A 12,395-nucleotide genomic window follows, 5' to 3' on the forward strand; every position below is an offset into this window, starting at 1 on the left:
ATTTTTTATGATAATTTAAATAATTAAATCATGTTTATTTAAAAATAATAAAGGTATACATATAATTTTTTTATCTTATAAATTTGTATGATAGTTTGTTTTTTATAAAGTGATTGAAGTTTTTTTTCTTCATCAAATTCACCAATGGACATTGTGAGATACATTAGAAACTAAAAATAATTTATGCATGTATACTGCTGACTACACGAGGACTTTTTCTATTCTTATTTTATTTCTATTATTAATTTCTTTTTAAATATTATTGTATTTTATATATATGTCATGTAGTCATGTAAATATATATCTATATGTTGTGTTTAGTTGTCATATATGTAGATATTATTGATATAAATATTTATATATATTATAGAACTATAATTCATTCTATTATGTATATATATATATATTTTTAAATAACAGTGAGCCAATTTTTATTAAAATTAGAGACAATGTTTACAACTTTAAAACTAAGTAAACGTGCATTGCACGTTACATGTATCTAGTATATATATACTAGGTAGAAGCAACCTGCAATGCACATTTGCTTAGTTTTATTTATATAATTTATTAATTATATTTATTAAATTTGTATCATTGTCATATAAATATTTCAAATAAATAAAAAAATTTATATATAAAAAGAAAACATAAATATACTAAATGAAAAATTAAACCAAAACATTGTTTACCATTTTTAAAAAATATATATATATAATATAATAACTTTTTTATACATAAATGATAATTTATTTAATAAAAATTAAGATTATGTATTATATATTATAATATTTAAATTTATATTGATATAAGTATTAAATATCTAGTTTTGTATTAAATATTATTATAATAATAATATTTTATAATATTTGAATTTATATTAATATAATTAGTAAAAAAATATGATTATATATTATTATTATAATAATATTTTATAACATTTAAATTTATATTAATATAGTTATTAAATATCTAGTATTGTATTATATATTATTATTATAATAATATTTTATAATATTTGAATTTAAATTTATATTAATATAATTATTATATATGTAATCCTATCGATTGATCAAATATGCTATAATGCAAGAATTTTTCTTGGTTTTGATTAAAATAATTAAAATAGAATATTATTATAATAAATATCTATTTTTAAATTAGTTTTAAAAATATATTCTATTACATAGTTAGAATATTCGGTTAAAATTAACATAATAAATCATTAAAACCAATAATTTTCGGTATCTACAACTTATTATATAATATATAAGTTCAGATCAGGACAGAGCACAACAGGAGAGGAAAAATGCGACATACCAAAGAAGTTAGTACATATACAACAGGTCAGCGTGTCAAGCAATAGAAAGTACAATAATCGATTTTTTAGTTAATAATATTCAACATAGATTTCAATAAAAGAGTTGAAACCCAAAAAAAAAAAAACCAAAACGACGTTGAATTACATGTAGTTTGACATCTTCTAAGTGTTTAACCAGAAGAGACCTACAACAGATCTTGATGAAATGGTTCTATTGCTTGGCAACGTTAGTCTTTACTGCAACCGGTTCTGAGCAATATGGACAATTTCCAAACAGAACATTAAATGACCTGCAATGCAAGTTCACACTATTTTTAAGCCAAGTAACCAAAAAGGCAGCTCAAGTTGGGGGACTGACTGTAGGCTTTGAAATGACATAAATCACATGTGAGGAGAAAATTATTCAGAATGCCAAAGTGTTCTAAGGTTTTCTCAGCCAGTAAACTGTTCTTAATATCATCCCTTGGGCACATCCCAGTGGAGCAAACTAATCTTCGTGGTGGTTTTAAGAATTTTGGCTTGACAGTAGAAGATAACATATCTTATTGCAAATGGATATTAAGGCGTAGGTACCCTTAGTAAAGGACTAGTTTCGACATTTTATTGGCTATTGTGATAAACTGGGCATGAAGTTGAGAGGGTTAGCTTTTTACACATCCTTCCACCCACCCACCCTATCCAAAAGGAAAGATAAAATCGAAAGAAACAAGTACACACACCCCGTACGGAAGGAAAAAACCCATGTTTTTTCTTCATATAGAAATTTCAAAATGGATTTGTCCAATAGTATGAAGTTAACAGTCATTTTTAAAGAAAAGCTACCATATATGACATCAAAATGGGTAAAATTTGAGGACCTTCTAAAATTGGTACAATAATGAAACGGAGTTGGGGGAATAATCTCAACGTACTGTCTTGTTGTGGTGATTGAGCGCAACCAGTCACCAAGACAAATGCTATGAAAAGCCTTGTGGCAACTGGTATTCTCACACATGTAGTCGGTTCCACTCCCACTCTTATCTCCAAGCTCCCCATCTGCATAACCAATTAAAAATCAATAGAATACCTTAGTCTGTAAACACTGACCGTTTCGCTTTGTAACATTACCAACTGGAAGGCATTGAGCATAGCAAATTCCACATTCATCTTGCTGGTCATTCTTTTGGGCAACTGGGGAACTTGGCAGTTGAGTCTCCAGAAGGCATGTTAGATTCTCAACAAATGAGATATCCTTCTTCCTGTGCAATTAAACAGAATTCATCAAATTACTTTTGTTTCTTTGCATGAAATCAAAGTACATTAGCCAGCGATGAAGAAATAAATATATCCATGGCGTTGGTACAAGCACTCTCCTCGATAAAGTATAGGCTAGCTGTGTAATTACTTCAAAGAATGGTTGCATGAAATAACATTCAAAAGCCATAGGACTACTGTATTCTCAAAATTAATTGCGAATATTTTGGTCCCTTTCCATAATAAGTTCTACAATATTATGATAGGCCCCTAATCTGATTGTAGCAGTAGCAGTAGCAGTGACAGTAGAGTAACAACAGAGAGAGAAATAGGAGATGAATTCTTTGTATTGATTAGGTAAAACTCAGGTACAAGTTTGAAGGTAGTTTGAGAGACCTTCCATTCTCCCAGACCAAGACACAAAGTCTCTAAGTTCCTAATACCCAAATACCCTGTACAATCTCGTAGGATTGCTATTCCTAATTATACTCCTAGTGATCTAGCTGGAATATAACTAACTAACTAACCTAATACAAATAAAGTATTACAAAATACAATACAAAAAACTAATAACTGTTCTTAGACTTTCTGTTTTGCCTAGTATATGCTATAGTTGTTGGGGACCTATTATAGTACTCCAATTACACTAATCATATACTGACAAGAGCCAACCTTTATGATGAAGTTTGTCATTTTATTGCTTCTCACGAAAGGAATCAGCAGCAGTATATGAGTTAATCAAGCAAGTTCATAAACAAGAGGATGTTTCTCCTTGAATAGAACAGCAAATTTATAATTCAACTACATTTTTATTAGATCTAAGAAATTCCCTAAAGATGTTTGGCAGGCTTAGGTTCGAAACTGGAGCTCTTGTCAAGTAATTTGACTGCACTTTTCATTTGTATCTTACACATACTGAAGTCAAAACTCAGATCCATATTCAAGGAAGTTGCATAGTCATACCACTTTTTTCTATTTCTTTGCCAATTCATTCTCATCGTGTCGACAAGTTGACCTGAACCTACAAAACGAATCCTAACCCAACTTAAAATATTCATGCTATACATTCAAAAGGAAAATTTTGCAGAAGTAATGACTCCAGTTACTAATGTGCTCTGAAATCTCACTCGGGTAAAGATCTAGGGTCGATGACATTAATAGACAAGATAATGAAGCAATCATTCCCTGAAAAAAGTTTCAAACAAAATTGTTTTATCAATCAATGAGAGCGAGCAATCGACTATTAACACTTGAGTTATAAACCAAATGAGTCACCTATATTGATAGAACGAGAGGACATTGCCAAGGATGACATCTTATGGTCAACCCAAAGTGCTTTATCAATATCCTCCAAAGTAGACCAAAATTCCTGAAGCTTCTCCAGATGCTTAACAAACATAAATTGTTGGCAATTTTTTTTTAATAAAATGTAAAAAGCCCTCAGCAGGTCAATCCTTATAACCAGAAGCATGTAATAACATATGAAAATATTTCCAAGCATGCAACTAATACCTCCTGGAACTGTTGCACCACATTTTTCAACCTTGAGTGTGCTGACCATTCTAAATCAAAAATATAAGGCACGTCCTGAGAAAGAATCATTTTTAATTCAACTCCAAGTAAGAAAATTTAAATTATTAAAGGGACATTATCAAAATTAATTATTATATAGAAAAAGGGTTTTTGCAGCAAAAATATACAATGTTTACAGAATGTAGCATTTAAATACCCAATATTGAATTATTTTTTAATCAATTTCAGCAGTAAACATTGAGTGATTTTAGAATTAACTTTAGGTATTTTTCCCTCAAAAAATAGCTTGAGTATTTAAATGCTACATTCTGTAAATATTGAGTATTTTTGCCGCAAAAACCTCTTTTAAAAAAGGACATTACTGCTGAAATGGAGGGTGGGCATTTGGGGTAGGTTGTGTCCAATTGTATTTCAAGAAAATGCACTCTGTCCTTCTTATCTCTGGTTGTAGAAAGCACATAGCCCAAAGACGTGAGTAAGGCAGCACCCGGATGTAATACATTTACAAACAATCAGAGACAATGACATCAAAGTTAAGGGGAGAAAATAGTGGACAACATCATAAGTCTTCTAGAAAGAACCTATACAACAATCTTGTTAAAAATTTATGGCCTAGAAAGTGCTATGGGTTTTAGACTTTTAGGTAAGTACAAATCGTCATAACCTTCCATAGATTTGATTGTTTACTGGAATGTCTGGAAATCATGACTGGCAATATAATTGTGATAATTTGATCATTAATAATATGTTTTCTACATATCAGCATGAATCATCTCAACATTCTTACATCATATAAATGCAAAATACATAGTTTTCCCCCCTATTCCTTAGTTAGGAAGATATGGAAGAAACTAAGCTGGGATCCTTTACCCCAAATGGAGGACACTAGGTGAAGAAAACAAAAAAAAAGGTAAACATCTTACAAAATACGAAGGCTAAGAAATGTTAGGTCACCACCCAATCTCCCTAGATGCTCCCATCCAATCTCTTCTATCTGCATATACATCATCAAGTGAGAAAACAAGTACTTGCAATTTGCAAACTAAGACACTCAATGCCAGAAAGATAATTAAGGAAGTGTTCCTGATACAACTGATAATTGAAAGTTCATAATGTAATAAAGATATACGTAGAGAATCTGATGGCAAAAGATGTTTGACGTATACATATATGAGAAACTCAATGACTTCGAAAACCTAAGAATTTACAAATGCACAAGCTCTCTTACTGAGACGACTTTGACTTTATTTATGCATCGAAAAATTGATGGTTATTACTGAATAAACGCGGTTTGTAAAATGAAATACAAAATCAATAAACAATAAGACATAATCCATAAAACCTTTATCTCTTCCAATGAAGTTAAGCACAAAATATTCACGACCTTTAACAAGGCTGCAGAAAAATACCATTAATTGATGCTTAGCTAAACAAATATGGCATCACATCCAATATGAGAGTCGATGAGAGAAAGTAGAAGCGTTTTGAATGAATAAAGCTCAATGTGAGACAATGAATATTCAATTAACCTCTGAGTACACTAAGCGATGAAATCTAGTTGATGTGTCCAGCCCTTCACTTCTAGTCTGCTCATCAAATTCCTGTGCAATCGATAATGTTGTTCAATACTTACATCTCACCATACACCAAGACATAAATATATACATTTGTTAAAATGTTACAGCTCCTAGTCAGCCTTTATCTTGCTTTGGTAAAATCACTATCTTTAGTTAAACATAACACCACAATTTTAAAAAATGAATTCAACTAAACTTAGCAGAAGCACCTCAGTAACTACAGGAAAACATGGTAATAACTATTTCATGATTTCCCCTTGAAAAGCTTAAAGCAGTTAGTAGTAGCCTGCAATTTTTTCAAACCTTCCATAGTTCTTAAAATGGCACTGAATACTTAAGAAGAAGGGGGTTAAAGCAACTAAAAAAAAATTCCAAATCAAAATCCCATATACCCAATATTTACAGAAGAGAATTAAAATCATTACAAAGCAGTATTTAGTATTTTGAGTTATCCTCGTCTGGGAATTTGTCAAACAGGTGGTGAGTATGTTGTGATTAGAAACATTGAACAAAACAACACAAACTGCTGAATAATTAATATGGGAAGCAAATTAGCGCAGAGGAGAAGTAAAAATACCATTGGACGCAGTAAATGGAATGACTGTCACCCGTTTCTATTGTATTTGTCGTTGCTGCCTTTTGAGATAGATATACACTTGTAAAATAACCCTAAGCATTCCTTCCCACTTCCCCCTCTTCGTCCATTAATTTAATTTTAAAGTCAAGAAACCTTTGTTAAATATCATAATTTAAAATTTTTATTTACCACCCATTCTAACTTTTTATTAGGTGAATGAGTGAAATAACAAAAATGTAAAGATATATATTTTCCACCGTTTTAATCAAATCAATTTTCACAAAATTTTAATTATAAATATCTAACACATAAAATATTATTTAGTTTTATTTTTTTTAAAAGAGAAAATTTCATTGATTGAAGGGAATATACTCATTTGGTACCTTATGTTTTTGCAAAATATCATTTTGGTACCCTCTATTTTTAATAATGCTCATATGGTACCCTGTATTTTAAAATCGTACATATTTGGTACCCTAAACTCAGATTTGATAGATAAAATTTTGTCAATATGATCAAACTGTCATCAGTTATATGTAATTATGTAATTAAATTTAAATTTGTAACTTACATAATTGACAGCAGATTGATTAAATTGACAAAATTTTATCTATCAAATCTGAGTTTAGGGTACCAAATATGTACGATTTTAAAATACAGGGTACCATATGAGCATTATTGAAAACAGAGGGTACCAAAATGATACTTTGTAAAAATATAAGGTACCAAATGAGTATATTCCCTTGATTGAAAGACAAACTTCAACTACCAAAGGGTCATGAAACACCATACTAGATTTCTCACAGGGAACAAAGTGGCAAGAGTCCAATGTGACAAAGTAAGTGAAACACCGTACTAAAGATAGATGATTTACAACACCACCACTCAAGGTGGTTAACCACCTACACAAGGGGAATTATCAATAAAACTAAAAAAAAAAACATAAAACAAAAAACCACACAGGGAGCAACCCAACCAGTACCCCAAGCCCAAGCCCTCACAACAATCTCCACTCCACCTAACCCCCACCCCACCGAACCTTACCATAGCCTCAAGCCCAACACAAACCAAGAACCCTGACCCCACCACGAGCCAAAGAGCCCTTCCAACGCTGGCCAAAATCACAATCCTTTTCTCTGATGAAGACGAAACTAGACCCTAGACTCGACAAAGGAAAGCCACAGTGAGCATTTGGATCAAAGAGGAAGTCGCCAAAAGTTGGAAACCACCTAGCCCACCCCCACACTAAGCATGCCTCTTGTGACAGTCAGAATCCCGTGATCCGTAAGGGGAAAGACCGGGTAAGCTGTGCAATCCCACACCGCCTGGGGAAGGTCAAGTGTAATGATTCTAAGACTGTGTAGGTATGGGACTGCACAGTTGAAGAGGGCTTAAATGGATTGATAGGTACTACCTATATCAGGAAGGTGCATCTTCTTTTCGGTAGCCCATCACTTGAGAACTCCCTGGTTAAGCGTGCTTGGCCTGGAGTAATCTAGGGATGGGTGACCTCCTGGGAAGTTTTCCCAGGAAGTGTGCGAGTGAGGACAAAGCACGCTGGAAAGACTTGTCTTGGTTTGTAGGGCCAGTCGTCATTCCAGAAAGCAGCCATAGTGACGTGGGGCGTCACATCTCCCCTCTCAGCCAGTGACGGAGCCAGAAACTTAGCTTAGTGAAGACTTGAACTTTGAATAAATATTATTAATATGAGTAAAAATGAATGATAAATTTATATGACAAATTAATATCTCTTCATTATATAATAAGTAAATATATGCTCTATCATATTTATTTATTCATATTAAACTAAAAAATTTAACTAGTATGTTATTCCTTCAAATATGTATACATACGCATATATGTTTAAGTGAGGAAAATCATATATGTTTAGTAAAAAAGAAAAAGAAAAATTAACACATATATAATATAAGTATTTTTTTTTTAATTTCAATGAGGGCTTAAGCCCCTTCTCAGCCCAAAGTGGCTCCTTCTCAGCCCAAAGTGGCTCCGTCGCTGCTCTCAGCCAGGCTCACAACTGACGACGACGTCGGCCCCCTAGCCAAGAAATAAGAAGTAAACCTCACAAAGAATCTAAGGTTCTGCAAAGGAGAGACAAATGAGTGACATTAATTATTTATTTAATTTTTAACTCTACTGAAATAAAATACCTAGACTTATATATACAATTTATATTATAAATATTAACTTAACTATTGAGTATTAAATTATATGTATGTCTATAGATGGATTAATGCTTAATAGTTATGTTAATATTTACTAATTAATAGTTATATTTATTTTAATCGTTAAGATGTTATTAAATAATGGACAAATAATCCTCTTGCCCCTCACTTTTGCAAGTTGTCATTTACCCATATTATTTATTTTTATGTCCATTTGCTCTCCAAAAGTGAATGGACAAGAATGTTATTTGTTCTTAAATAATTCTTATTAAGTTATGTACAATTATTATAAATAAATTAAAAAAAAAAGACATAAAACTATAATTACACTATTGATATAAAATAATACCCCAAATTTGAGCTTAATCCTTCTCTAATCAATCAAAGCCGTAACTTTTTATAATAATTGGTAATTGATTATGGCAATCAAATCTAATCATTTCAAAATTTGAAATATTAAGAAAGAAAAAAAAATGGTTCACTTTGAATTTGAAGAATCAGTTAGCCAACAACTGCAACGAATGTGTGACAGAATAAATTTTGTAAAATAAAAAATAAATATTTAAATATAAATTCTAAAATAATTTTTTTTTTTTTTTCACCACAAATTTGAACTAGATAACATGTGTTTTTTTTTTAGGTTTTTTTCCGGTGTGTTAAATGCTAATATTTTTCTTAATTACAATTTATAAATTAAAATGTCAAAACTTCGAATTTTTAGTAATCCATCTTCATAAATAATTTCACTTAATATTCAAATAAATCATAGAACAAGACTGAATGATGTAAATAATTTTATAACAAGAAGTTAAACATAATAAACAAATTCAGTTAGAAATTTTATTTTATTTTTTAAAAACATTACGCCAAAAAATATTTTTAGCGACAATTTTAAACTATCGTTGTTAACTTTTGGCAACAACTATGAAATTGTCACCAAAAGTGGTATCAATGTAGGTTTGACTTTTAACAACAATTATTAACAATAGTTAATAACTATAGCTAATTCATCATAAAAAAAATTAAAATAAAAGAATTTGAAATCCAAAATTAACCCAAAAAGAGAAAAGTGCTCTCACACCAAAACAACAATAAAAATATATCGAAGCAAATTAAAACCAATATCAGATTTACAAGAGTCTCAAATAAAACAATACACACAATATCACACCAATATACACCATAGTTACAATATACAAATTTCCAATAAAATTAATAAAGTCTGTATATCAAAACTTATATTTGTCAAATAAATAAACACCAAAATACAGATTTGTGGCTAATGCATTTTTTTTAAGTTAAAAAAATAGGACAAAACTGATATATGTGAAATAAGAACATTTCCAACTATACTAGCTAATTTTTTTTTTAGCTAAAATGGCTAAAAAAAGTAACTTATTTTTTATTTTTCACCACTTCAAGGGACTAGTCATATTTTAGCTATCTTAGCTTTTATCTTTTTGACTCTCTACATGGCTAGCTAAACCATATTTTATTATTATTTTAATAAAATATATATTTATGAAACCAAAGTGTGTTTTATAAAAAAAAAATTATTCAATAGCTAGTTATAATAGAGATTGTGATTGGAGGTGTTAAATTAAAAGTGGCTCATAAAATAGATTTTTAGTCATTTTAAATAAAATTAAACTAAAAGATAGAGAGCATGATTGGAGTTACTCTAAGAAAAAGAAAAATCAAACTCAAATCTCCCCCAAGTCGTCACATGCCCCGGACCCGTTGCACATCTTAAGCCACCGCCCCGTCGCATGTCTCAAGCCATCACATCGTCCACACATGTGACAGAAAGAGAGATAGAGAGAAAGAGCGAACAAGAGAGACAATATCTACCTTCGTCTTCACTTTCATCGTCGTAAGGCATCTCTGCCAGCTGCATGAGAGAGAGAGAGAGAGAGAGAGAGAGAGATAACAAGAGTGAAAGAACTTACCTTCGTCAAGACATCACATCGTCCACACATGTGACAGACAGAGAGACAGAGAGAAAGAGCGAACAAGAGAGAGTGAGAGAGACATAGCTACCTTCATCTTCACTTTCATCATCGTTGGGCATCTCTGCCAGCTGCAGGAGAGAGAGAGAGAGAGAAAGAGTTTACTTTCGTCAAGCCATCACATAGTCCATACATGTGACAGACAGAGAGATAGAGAGAAAGAGCGAACAAGAGAAAGCAAGAGAGACATAGCTACCTTTATCTTCACTTTCATCGTCGCTAGGCATCTCTACCATCTGCAGGAGAGAGAGAGAGAGAGAGAGAGAGAGAGAGAGAGAGAGAGAGAGAGAGAGAGAGAGAGAAGAGTTTACCTGCGCCATTGGCTCTTTGTAGCCTCATCACCAGCCCCAAGCCTCCACACCGTCAATGTAACGTCCCAAAGTTCCTAATATGACTTAGTGACTTGATTAGGGTACCGGAGGGCATTACTGGAACATTATATGATATTATGCGATTCAATTGAATATCTATGTGCTTATGTGAATTGCATGAGTTATATTATGATATGACTGATTATGCATGTTTAAGTGTATTAAATGTGCATAATATGCCAGCTTTTATTTAAATGGGAAATATTTGTAATTTTGACCTACTAAGGGTATAATTGTGGTTATATTGTATTATGTGATTGAGACCATATTATTATGTGGATATATTTGAGATATTCATCAGGAGTCGGTTCTTTTGAGCAAGTTAGCGGTATAGTCACAACGAGGATTAATACCCGACTCAAGATAAGCCAAGAGGTATTTTGGTAATTTGGTGAGTTACTGGGACTCATTGGAGTATGAGTCATATTTGGGGGAAAATAGTGCTTTTTGGTATTTGGTGGAATTAATTAGGAATTATAAGTGTAATGTGAGATTAGAGTGTCAAATGTCATTTTTGCCCCTGAGAGGCTTTGAGAGGAAGTTTTGATGTGAGGGAATTTTGGTCTTTTGGATCAGTTAATTGATATATGCCAAGTTGATTAACTCAGAATTCTAAAACACATTCTCTCTGCCTCCTTCTCTCTCTCTCTCTCACTCGTTTCTCTCTTTCTTTCCCTTGAAGTTTTCTTTTAGTTTTGAAGAAAAGCTTGTGAATTCTAGGCTTGGAGGTGAATTGAGTTGGGGATTAGTTTTGTGAAGGATTGGGGACTGTCAAGAGCTTGGATTTCAGCAGGAGAAGCTTGACTCTCAGAGGTAATTCAAGCTGATTTTAAGTTTTAAGTTAGTTTTGTCTAGTTCTGGATTTTGGGTTTTGGTAGTGTTTTAGAGGTTTTGGGTTGGTATATTTTGTGTATCTGTGTTGCAGAGACCATTTCAGTGGTCAATTCTAGTTAAAAGTGTGTTTTGAGGTGGTTTTGGGTGAGCTGCGATTTCTAGAAATCGCAAGTTTTCTGGGTCGCAGGGTAGCATCGCGGCCCACATGAACACAGACAAGGTTGGGGGTACCTCAAACTGCCTTGGCCTCACGGCGCAAGTGCAAAGGAATTTTGGGCAGGCTCTCTGCCTAGTCAAACATCGCGACTCTTTTGTGGGGGCGTCATGATCAAATGAGAAAAAGGTTAAAAATTAGGTTTTGGGTTTTGGGGACCCAAACCTAAGGGCTCGTGAATGGTTCTACTACCCAACTTAGTAGAATACAAGGTTCCAGAGGCTAGGACTTGGTCTGGAAGCCTTTATTAGTTTGATTCTTGATGAATATTTCTTGTTATGGTTGTGACTAGGGTGTATCGTTAGGCTCAGGAGGAAAGCATTGCGCTCAGGGTCGTTATATTCGCGTGCTCAGGACTTGAGGTAAGAAAACTGCACTTGGTTTGAGATTAGGGCTCGAGCCCTGGTTATTGAACATGGTTATAACCATGTCTGATATGTTGATTAAACATGATTAAGTGCATTGTGTATATATGTATTTAATGATGAATGCTTATTCGTTATATCTGGTTGATTAGCTCGACTTATTAGTCGTGGCCAGCAAAAG

General features: G+C 32.4%; 1 protein-coding gene across 3 annotated transcripts; it reads right to left on the reverse strand.

The window, feature by feature from the left end:
* Positions 1–1,314: 1,314 nt before the first annotated feature.
* LOC133807187 (uncharacterized) lies at positions 1,315–6,375 on the reverse strand. 3 transcript variants are annotated; one of them, XM_062245366.1, is made up of 11 exons: positions 6,239–6,375; positions 5,614–5,685; positions 5,008–5,078; positions 4,447–4,525; positions 4,064–4,138; positions 3,827–3,938; positions 3,679–3,736; positions 3,515–3,586; positions 2,426–2,556; positions 2,176–2,353; positions 1,315–1,608 (listed from the first exon to the last, which is right to left on the reverse strand). In XM_062245366.1, exons 1-11 carry the CDS (start codon positions 6,239–6,241, stop codon positions 1,530–1,532), a joined length of 930 nt encoding a protein of 309 aa, XP_062101350.1. In that variant the 5' UTR covers positions 6,242–6,375; the 3' UTR covers positions 1,315–1,529. The 3 variants fall into 3 exon arrangements, with proteins under 3 accessions (XP_062101350.1, XP_062101357.1, XP_062101363.1); XM_062245373.1 differs by having other exon boundaries at positions 2,230–2,353; positions 6,239–6,342; XM_062245379.1 differs by lacking the exon at positions 6,239–6,375 and having other exon boundaries at positions 5,494–5,625.
* Positions 6,376–12,395: the final 6,020 nt, after the last annotated feature.

This window comes from Humulus lupulus, chromosome 1 (assembly GCF_963169125.1).
Source record: "Humulus lupulus chromosome 1, drHumLupu1.1, whole genome shotgun sequence".
NCBI classification, from domain to species: Eukaryota; Viridiplantae; Streptophyta; class Magnoliopsida; order Rosales; family Cannabaceae; genus Humulus; species Humulus lupulus.

Bases quoted from the DNA above. Each gene is read 5' to 3' on its own strand.
- LOC133807187 (XM_062245366.1), bottom strand. The intron at 2,557-3,514 runs GTATGACTATGC...TTAATTGCACAG, and splicing joins CAAAGAAATAGAAAAAAGTG to GAAGAAGGATATCTCATTTG. The intron at 1,609-2,175 runs GTCCTCAAATTT...CTTGCATTGCAG, and splicing joins TATTGTACCAATTTTAGAAG to GTCATTTAATGTTCTGTTTG.